Source organism: Corvus brachyrhynchos, unplaced genomic scaffold (genome assembly GCF_000691975.1).
Source record: "Corvus brachyrhynchos isolate BGI_N302 unplaced genomic scaffold, ASM69197v1 scaffold5, whole genome shotgun sequence".
Lineage (NCBI taxonomy): Eukaryota > Metazoa > Chordata > Aves > Passeriformes > Corvidae > Corvus > Corvus brachyrhynchos.
The window spans coordinates 4,753,865-4,764,081 of NW_008238321.1; the positions used below are offsets into that span (position 1 = coordinate 4,753,865).

At 43.4% G+C, this 10,217-nt stretch overlaps 1 protein-coding gene across 12 annotated transcripts in view; it reads right to left on the reverse strand.

Annotated features, from left to right (window-relative positions):
* Positions 1 to 10,217, reverse strand: part of TNRC6A (trinucleotide repeat containing 6A) — a 60,161-nt gene that overhangs the window by 12,454 nt on the left and 37,490 nt on the right. For 9 of the 12 annotated variants that reach the window (XM_017733984.1, XM_017733979.1, XM_017733977.1 and 6 more), the window contains 6 exons: positions 8,093 to 8,140; positions 3,044 to 5,632; positions 2,080 to 2,244; positions 1,747 to 1,922; positions 1,507 to 1,587; positions 1,020 to 1,071 (listed from right to left, as the gene is read on the reverse strand). In XM_017733984.1, the coding sequence (XP_017589473.1) occupies positions 1,020 to 1,071; positions 1,507 to 1,587; positions 1,747 to 1,922; positions 2,080 to 2,244; positions 3,044 to 5,632; positions 8,093 to 8,140 (3,111 nt within the window). The remainder of the gene's footprint in view (positions 1 to 1,019; positions 1,072 to 1,506; positions 1,588 to 1,746; positions 1,923 to 2,079; positions 2,245 to 3,043; positions 5,633 to 8,092; positions 8,141 to 10,217) is intronic. The other 3 variants (XM_017733985.1, XM_017733986.1, XM_017733980.1) reach the window with 1 other exon arrangement.

The window sequence follows — 10,217 nt, forward strand, 5'->3', positions numbered from 1 at the left end:
CCTTCAGCCACACCAACACCAGCCTTGTGAAGAGTGACCTGACACTGCTCTCGGGCAGGACACTCATAAAACAAACATCAGTTTAGCTTTGGACTCTCTGGGCTTTACTGGAAAGGGAAAGGAAATCCTGTGTACCAATGGCTACAGACAACTGGAGACATAGAATCGGCACCAACAGATTTTGCAAAGCTTCACACAAATATTACTCTCAGCTGTCTCTTAAAACCAAGAATGTATAATTGCTTCAACTTGCAATGATTTAAGTATCAGGCTTGCCATTAATATTGAAATCTAAAACTCAAAGAACAATTCCTTTACCCAACAGATAATGAGCCCCAAAGTGAAAATACCCAATTTTGAAGTGGAACAAGGGGAGAGTAACTACACTAAAAACTACAATGCTGCAATTAGTTTTAGTTAAACATTCTATCATCATAGTATACTGTTATTAATGCATTCAAGAATTATACTATCTTTTATTTGCTAAAGAAATTGTAACAGTGAATGGATTCAAATAAACTATAACTGCTCCCAAGTAATTTTACACTCAGGTTTAAACGTTTCTAAATTTCAGTATTAATTTAGTTCTTAGAACTGAACACATGCTTCGAAGAATGAACCCAGTGAGCGAGTGTGGGATTTGGTACGTTTCTGTTTATACTCAGTGGAGGTGCCCAGAGGGCAATCAAGATATTTATATTACAAGAAACAAACCCACCACACTCTGAAAACATTCTCTCATGTCATTTTAACATATAGAAATAGGAATAAGCTTAGTTTGATACATGGCCAATATTCCTATAGCAACCAGGTGATTCTGTGCGCAACATTACTCACACACTCAAATACTTTTCTCTCCAAGGACATTCCTTTTCTTTAGGGAAATATATACTTAACTATATATAGCTATATATATACACTATATATAATTTTAAAAATGTAATTTACAGAAGGATATAAGATAAAAGAGAGTCTGGAAGGAAAAGCAATAAAGCCCAGCTTGGTTCTGCTGTTCTTACCTCCAGACATGTCCATCTTATTGCTCTGTATGGTTTCTTCTGGTGATTCTCTCTGAAATAATAAAATAAATCACAATTATTTAATAATAGCATTTTTAAGATAAAACAAAGATTCCTACACACTATTACAATTCAAAACTGCAAGAAAGAAAAATCGAGACAATCAGATGCTATTTTAAAGCATTTCCTCCCTTCCGTTGCTATCCACTCAAGAACAGGTTCCCTCACCAGAACTCCTACATAAATGCAGTAAAGCATCAGGCTATGGCATGAATACCTGGGTGGTGGTTACAAAACCCCTTTCCATCAATACAGAGGTCTTTTTGTAATGAGAATGCACAGGAAAGGGATGGGTGACAGAAGGGAGACAAACACAAGTAGAAAACCACGATGAAAATGAACACTTGGCAGCTGAGCACTTCAATGTGTGTGTATTGTAACAAGCCCTGTGGAAAGGCAGCAAAGCCAGACAAAGGCAAATACTTACTGAAAAACTGAGATTTGTGAATTGCTTAATGAATGGATTGATCCATGTTTCATCTTGCTTATTTCCACCTTTCATTATTCCCTTAAAAACAGAAAGGAATTCCTGTGATTCTCAGATCCCACTTCAATTACATCACGAAGTGTTAGGAATGAAAATTAAAGTGTAATGTGTAAGTCCAGTAATCCCTTCTGACTTAGCTTTCAGAAATGACATCAAGCCTTGCCCCGAGCTGCTCCTCACCTTTGTGGGCATCTTTTTCATGTAGGGTGGCCAGTTTAACGATGGGTTAGCTTCTTGTGAGGAACTGCTGTTCCACATTCCAATCTCAACATCCTCCTCTTCCTCCCAGCTGGTCTGACGACTGCCAGTCAATGGCATATCATCTCCACACCAACTATCTTGCATAGATTTAGGCCCTGGTTGTGAAAAAAACCCAGCACGTGAACATTTCAGTAGCAGCTGCTGCCCTTCACACCAAACAGCTCGATGCCTACTGCAAAGTAAAAACCCCTCGAAAACATGAGGCTTTCACAGAGGTATTTCACCCTTCTCAAACACACTGAGAGCACTCACCAGGTTTATTTGGAGGCTGCTGCCCAAGAGAAGCGTTTCCCCAGCCAGAGGTGCCTCCTGCATCGCTGACGGGCTCTCCCCAGCTCGTACCAGTGTCCATGGGCTTACCCCACGCTGAAGTCCCGTTATCTACAGTAGTGGCTGGAGTAGAAGGCTCTCCCCAACCTTTGCAAAGCAGGGCGAGTTATTGGCACAGTTTTGAACAGGATTTTAAAGCTACCTAAAGAGACTCAAGTGTTTTGCCTTTTCTAGATCCTGAACATACAGTAAAAAGCACGTGAGCACATATTTCCACTTTGTGTGAGGGTCATTATTAAAACTGCAAGCTGTTCCATAAATAGAAGTAATCACAAAAATACAAATTTTGTATTTACAGAATTACATTCTGATAATACAAATTTCTAAAATATTAAGCTAAGAGCTGCTTGTTATATCTAAGTGACCCCATCTGGGAGTCGAAAAAGAGACAGAGCACAAAATACTTTTTATGCCCCATTAAGTTCCCCTCCAAAATCGTTATTCACTGCTCATGAAGCTACAAGACCAGAAAGTCTGATCCCAAACCTTTATAAACCCACCACCCTTCATTCTGTCCTGCAGAAGCTCAACACCTTTTTTTGAGGGCTCATTGGCAAAATTAAATTTTAGCTGGTTTAGAATGATTTAGAAAAATAATTCCAATCCTCAGACACTATTTTAAGTATTTCCTGTGTTCCCACTCCCCAGAACTCAAGCAGAGCCGTTTAGCCCTTATTATTGCAGTTATTTAAAACTCGAACAGATCTTCCAATCTGTACAAAAGCACTGTGAGCAATGCTGTTCATTTCTTTAAGAAACAGAAAATGTACTTCACTGCCACTTTGCCCTTTCCACTTTGAAACTAAAATACTGTTCTATAAAGCAAGACTAAGAAAGTGCTTTGTAATCAATAGAAAACATAAATTTGGGTAAAAGCCAGGCTTACCAGAACCCGAACTGCTCTCCTTGCTAGACATGGCACTTGAAGACAGTAGCTGCGGATGTACCTGTGCTTGCTGGTCTGAACTGCTGCTACTGTTTGGGACATTTTTATTCCACATATTCACATTTTTGTAGTTGTATTTGCTTGGATCACCCCAAGCAGAAGTTCCATCATCAATCTCCATTTTCCGGCGTATGGATTCGGGGGATGGCTCCTCCCAGCCCGTGGGCTCTTCCTCCTTTGCTGGGGCTGGCATTGGCCCCCCCAGCCAGCCAGACCCCGGGGGTTTGTTCGCGGCAGACGGGGCTCCCCAAGAGCCAACATCTTGTTTGTTCCACTCAGGAGAATTGACTGGCTTCGACGAGTCCCCCCAGACTTGAGGCTGATTGGATTTCGGAGGGTCTCCCCAGCCCTGGTTCTGATTAGACTTTGCAGGCTCATCCCATCCTGAAGAGTTGTTTGGGGTTGCATTATTGCCTCCCCAAGTAACAGAATTTGATTTACCTGGCTCATTCCAACCAGACACGGACCTGTCGCTGTTGCTACCTCCGGAACTGGATTTCTTTGCCTCACCCCAATGGTTACTTCTAGAGTTTTCACCCCAGCTATCACCAGCAGACACTGCCCAACCCTGGCTGGCCTTCTGTCCATCTCCCCATCCCTGCTTCATCTTCGGTGTGTCATTCCAGGATGACTTTTCCTCTTTGCCACTTCCCCATGATTGATTGCTCTTGACCATTACTGTAGCAGCAGAATCTTCTTCCCACCCCCCCTGGCTGTTTGACCCTTTGGAGTCTCCCCACCTTGTAGCAGACTTTGGATCTCCCCACCCCGATACAGATGAGGTATCGTTATTATTAGGGCTAGGTCTATCCACACACCCCCCTGAGCTGGAAGTCTGTGTCACAGAGCCCCCCCAGGCCTCTGTCCCATTGTCAGTTTTTCTTTCACCCCTCGGTGATGTTTCAGTATCCCAGGCAGTGTTCTGTTTGATTGGAGTCTGTCCCCAACCAGAGTTGGAAAGGACACGTGGATCTAAGTCAGTTCTGTTCACTATGCTTTGGAGTAATGTGTGCTGGTCAACTTTCCTCCTCTCTCGGTTCTGGCCTTCCACAGCTGCTCTGTCTTCATGGCACCCGGTGCTCTCTGAGCTCCCCTCGCTGTCCCCCGTACCTGTTTTGGCCCATGTGCTGCTCTGCTCAGCCATCTGGGAGGCAGCAGAACTCTGGCTGTTGAGATCATCCTCCTCAGTAGACTTCCATCCATTTGTAAACTTCCTGCTGTTTCCATTCACACCTTCATTGGAATGCTGATTGCTAGGCAGTTTGCTCCATTCCCCGTTGGAAATGTTGGTGCCAGTGTTTTGTGCAGGGTTGCCCCATCCTCTTCTGCTCCCGCCAGCACTCGCACCATTCCCGTTTCCCCACGGCACATTCTGGGAGTTGACTGTCCCTGCCTCCCACACCCCTCCGCCTTTATTCCCGTTGATTTGAAAGTTAGTGCTGCCAGGCCCGCTCCCGCCCGGCTGCATTAGAGTTGCATTCACAGTGTCACCATTAGCTTGGCTGTTTGGGCCTGGACATTTGTCTCCAGAGTAACTAGAACCATAGGCACCCCAGGTAGTACCATAAGAGCCGCCAGTTTTGGCCTCACCGTTGCTCAGGTGAGAGATGGAAGTGCCATTTGCCACTGGAGAGGCCTGAATCTGAGAATGATTCATTGTGCTCACGCGCCAGGCCCCGGGCCCTGCAGTGTTGGGCAGTTCGTTCATCTGCACCGAACCAGCAGAGTTTGGTAAACTAGAGGTCATAAAGTTAGTAGTGTTATTTGGTCCATTCATTTCAGTGTTAAGGTTTTGAGGTTGCCCACTGAATGAAACATTCCTTGTACCATTTACTTCAGAATCACAACTTTCCTGAAGGCTTCCCCAGGAACCGTGGGCTGAGCCACCCACTTTCGAGTTAATACTCTGGCTGTTGGCCATCTGACCTATGGTACTGCACTGAATGCTTGTGCCAGGACTCCCACTCCCCACGGACCCTTTCAGGGCATGTCCACTGTTCTCCAACACGGACCAGGCACCATGGTTGCCATTTGAATTCAAAGTGCTTGGATTTAACCCTCCATTTGATGAAGAGTTTATGGTGCCCCAAGCATTCATTCTATTGTTGCTACTTTCAGATTTGCTGTCAGGAGCATCCACAGAAACTTGACATGTGCTTATTATGGATCCATGGGATAACCCCCACGGCCCATTAATACTTCCATTGCCCACATTATTGCTGTTGCTACCAACCACAAACTTATTCTGAGACCCATGTCCGATGCCATTGCGAATGCCATCGCTTTCTCCGCCTGTGCTCCCTGAAGCCATGATAACGAGGTTCCGCTCCGACCCAGAGCTGGAGGCAGAGTCAGTGTCCATACATTCTGAAGTCAGCTCTGGGTCACTGCCAGTGATTGATGGCCATGCTTCTTTGTCAGAGCCGTCTACGATAACTTTATCCCAGTTTGTGCTGGAGTCACTATTTGAAGAGACTGGTCCCCAGTGAGAATTTTCATAATGGGATCCTAGACCACTGTGGTTCAGATCTAAAATGAAGAAGGAAAGCCCAAGAGCATTATTATGAGTTTAGTATTATTACTTCATTAAGCAGAAGGAAAAAAAAGTATAAAGATATTAAGCCAGGAATTATTTTGCTTATTATTTTGCATCTGTTAAAACTACAGTCATGGAAAGCAATGGAGAAAACTCTAAGTACAGCTGCCCAAAGGTTGTCACATACAACCCAGAACATCTCCCAGCATGCAGAGCTGCTCTCACAAAAACCTCAGAAAACTTCAGACTCCTAAAGGTCTTTTTCTTCCAGAGCAACATTTTTTTAAAAGAATACTCTGTATCACCATATACGAAGTATTTTCTAAAACGGATATAAATGTCAAAACCCACAATACTAAATAAAACCCAGAAACACACTAAAAGGCAGAAATTCCAAGAGGACATGGCCCTGGCCCAGTACAACTGCTGTGTGACAGCAGCCAGAGAACACACACCTTCCCACGCCCATTACAGACATTGTATAAGAGTCTTCAGTACAAGTTATTCAAGGTATTTTCTTTTATACAACAACAACTTGGCACAAAACGCACAAGACCCATCTGAAGTTCTGCTTTCAGAATGCACTGACACACAAGTCTATTTTTAATTAATTTTTAATCAATATCAATATTACTCATCCTACAGTGAAAAAGAATTGAGTCCAAGACCCTGGCTCCCAGAGTTGAAGCAGCACAAAGCATGGATCACCCACTGCTCCTCACACCTGGCTGGAGGGAGCTGGGGGGCCCAGGCACTCAGCTGAGCTTCACCTGTGGTAAATCAGTGTGAGAAAGCAGGATGGTGGCTCAGCAGCTTGGAACAGGAGGAGTGGGAGAGACCCGTGGCAGGCAGACAGAGCGCTGTGATAGTGTCTGGCAGCTCCACAGGCCTGGAGAGCCACCACCATCCCTGGGAGAACTGGAATTCAGCTGGGCATAACCCAGAACCTGCCGATTCACGTGGTAGTACAAAAACACTGTCATGTCTGAGCAGCAGTCCAACAAACCTCAACCTTTCAACTCTCACCCTGGTATTGTTAAAAAAGACATTTAACCTGTACTAAGAGACTGATCAAAAAGCTGTGTGCACTCCTAGGAGCGAGAGAACCAACAGCATAGAACAAGATCCTGCTCACACAAACATCAGCCCAGTAACACCATCCCTTTTAAAAGCAACACAAAGGCACACAGATGGCAAACAGCCTGAATTCAGCACACACAGAGATACAGGTTAGGACTACAAGGGAAATGGTAGAACAAACCCTAATTTGCACAGCAGCAGAATACATAAAGCTTTTGTTTATTAAAATTCTGTTACCCTAATTTAGCTGCAATGCAGTTTGTGCAGAGTCAATCCACCAACAACAGCACGCAGTGATTAACTTCCACTCAGCCAATTTTCTCCCATTACATACAAAACTACTTAGACCAACAGTCTTTCTCCTGGAGATAAATATGTTAGTGATGTCCACTGTTCTTGAACATTCCTACCTGAACCTCCCCAACTGATGAACTTCAGAGACTAAGGAAACAAATACTGAACAAGCAGATATTAGCTATGACTTTTGTATCTGGCAGAGACCACAAACCACCCTCAAAACTGAAAAATGACATGTAGCAACACACTGCATTTGGTGCACAGCACGAGGAGCCAGAACAGCCTACTCTTGCTTTTCTTCCCAAAACTATTTAAAGTTGCAACTGAACTTTTGCTGCTTAAATCCTTGACAAAAAAACATTTACACAAACCTGAGTTACTTAAAATTCTGTAATCTGCTAAGATTGCTTTCAGTAATTTGTAATTTAATGCTTTCCAGCTATGAGTTATACTGCAGGAAACATTTGAAAAAAAAAGTATGTATTTAAAATAGCAGTTTGACATCACATGGGCTAAAATAAACAGGATTGAGAAGCATAAATTAAGAAATACCTGAATCTTGCACCCTCTGCCTCCTTTTCCTGCTCCAGCACACCTGGCACCCCCAGACTGTCAATACCATACCGTGCCAATCACTGTACCTTTGGGCCTTATGAACAAAGGCATTTTAGCAAACACAGTCCTGAGCTTTTAGCAAACAATCAAGACATGATTTCCTCCACAGTGCGACACGTCTCTGAGAGGAAGCACAAGCTTGCACAGATTATTCAATACCATAAAGAGGCAAGTCAGCATGGAAGCATAAACGTAAAAAAACTCGGTATTTTAATGCTAAGGTGACAAAAACTCTTAGTATGAATTCTGACTTAATTAGAAAATCAAAAGTGTTAAACCAAATTAGTATGCAATGGCACAGAGAAAGTATACTGCAATCATTCACACACCCATGCCAATGAAAAGCATAAGCAAAGAATAAAAATAAAAACAATAATTATAAAAAATCAGACAAAATCGTGTGAAACATGTAACTACCACAAACACGTAGTGCAAAAGCAGGTGAGATGGAAGTAGCTAACCTGACTGGTTAGGGGAGTGGCTCACCAAGTCCCGAATGGGAGGCATGCCTACAAAAAAAAAGCAAGAAAATCACAGAAGTGTTACTTCAGCAAATGAGAGAACAGTCCCCAAAGCACTCACTGCTGTAAACCCAGTCCTTAGATGCCTTTTTCAGGGCAGGTTTCTCTCAGACCCAGCTCAGCCTCAACTGTCTGCTCTGAATCACATTCCTCATGCAGGGAGCAGGGACATGACAACAAACCCAGCCTGGGGATGTCAGCATTAGCAATTCTGTCACTTAGCTTTTAAACACATTTCCATTACCACCTAGTTGTTACACATTTGGGCATTTAATCAACCAATTTAACATGCCCTTAAAACTTTGATTTATACAAAAAAGGGGAAGAATTTATAGTCATCGAAACCAAAACCAGTTCATTTTGGACTGTACTGACGAAGAAGTTGAGCGGTCAGCCCTGAAACTTCAGCAAGTTCCTCTCCCCTCTCTGAACAGCACATTTGCTCCACCTCCAAGTCAGTACTGTGCTGCCTGACTGAGCAAACAGCAACATCTGAGTATGGCCCAACGCTTATTTAACCTAAGCACGTGTATAACAATCCATCATTTACCCTCTTTCACATCCTCCTCCTCCCCTGTGTCACACAGGCACTGTATGAAATCAAACTTCATCTTTCAAACTCACAAATTTTACAGCTGGAGACCACAACTGTTACACTGAAGGCAATGTTCCCCAAATGAATCTAACCTCCATCACTACTAAGTGCAAATCCCAACTGCTCCCTTCTTCCCTGACTCCTCCAATAGCTGAGAACCGCCCCCAGGTTACAGGAGGGACCCTCTGTTCCCAAAGGCTCTGGCTGGGACACAACTTTGTGGCTCTGCTGTGAGATGCACCGGGATAAAGGGAGACGGGAGGAATCCAAACTGGAGCCCTGCCAGTAGTCCAGTGGTGCTCTCCTGTTCTGCTAGTCAAGAAGTTATTCCATATTACTGCTGGCAAATACTTCGGTTCATGATAAAAATCATTTAACTGTGGAACAACCACCAGGTTATTGCAATGTGTTCCAGGGGTGAGCAAACACCAGGGCAGCCATCAACCCTTCCTTTCATGTGAAGTTTGCACATGGGGCATGTCAGTGAAGCCAACAACTAAACTGGTATGAAAGTGTCCTGATAAAGAGCTACTTATGGAGATTTCTTAAAATAACAGTCTTGGCACTGGCCTGGATATGTTTCAGAAGCACTACAAGGTATGAGCTTCATTAATGTGTCTTTACTAAAAGGATATGCCAAATGTCCTAAAAACAGCAGGAAAAAACCCAATCCCCAGGCCTATCCTTTCTTCAGCTTCACTTCTAGACACAGCATGTTGATTTTCTAAAAAGGAGACAACTGTTCACTCAAAACACAGGTAAAGAGATGGGGATTAGACCACTGATATAATTTAAACATTCTCCAATACCAACAACTTAAAATCTTAGTATGCCCAGGGCAATTAAAGACTTTAAATTCAGCAGCAGCTGCCTGCATTCCCTGGCTTTTACAAAGCACCTACCAAACCATTCCAACCACAGCTGGAACTGGGGAAGAGATCCTTTCAGGAATGACACATAAACCCACAGCCATTCCAAATTCCAGCAATTCTGACTTCAACACTTCAAGCCACAGTTTTTCTTTTAGCCCTAAAATACAGATCAACCCCAGTAGCCATTAAATAATGCTTAAAAAAAAAAAAAAAAGTCAAGAAGTTATTCCATTAAGGTACCAAATTTAACCCCAGTGTCCATGGATATCCTGTCTACATAAGTGACCTACAGATCAGTCAGATTTCATGAGATTTTTGATTTCAGAGGTAATAAGGAGAATACCTGGAGCTGCTGGTGGAGGCTGAAAGAGGAAGTAGGGAGAGTGAGTGAAACTAAGACAGGCAAAGACAACAGCATTTCCTTTCAGATACAAAGGTGTCAGAAGACATTTGGCCCTGCTGGACCAGGGCCACCTCCACCTCACCAGCAACGCATCAGACCAGAAATTGAAACCAGGACAGAAATCCAGTACGGACAAATTATTTGCCTTTACATTATCGTCTATGTTTATGAAAGAACACAACAACACATCCAACC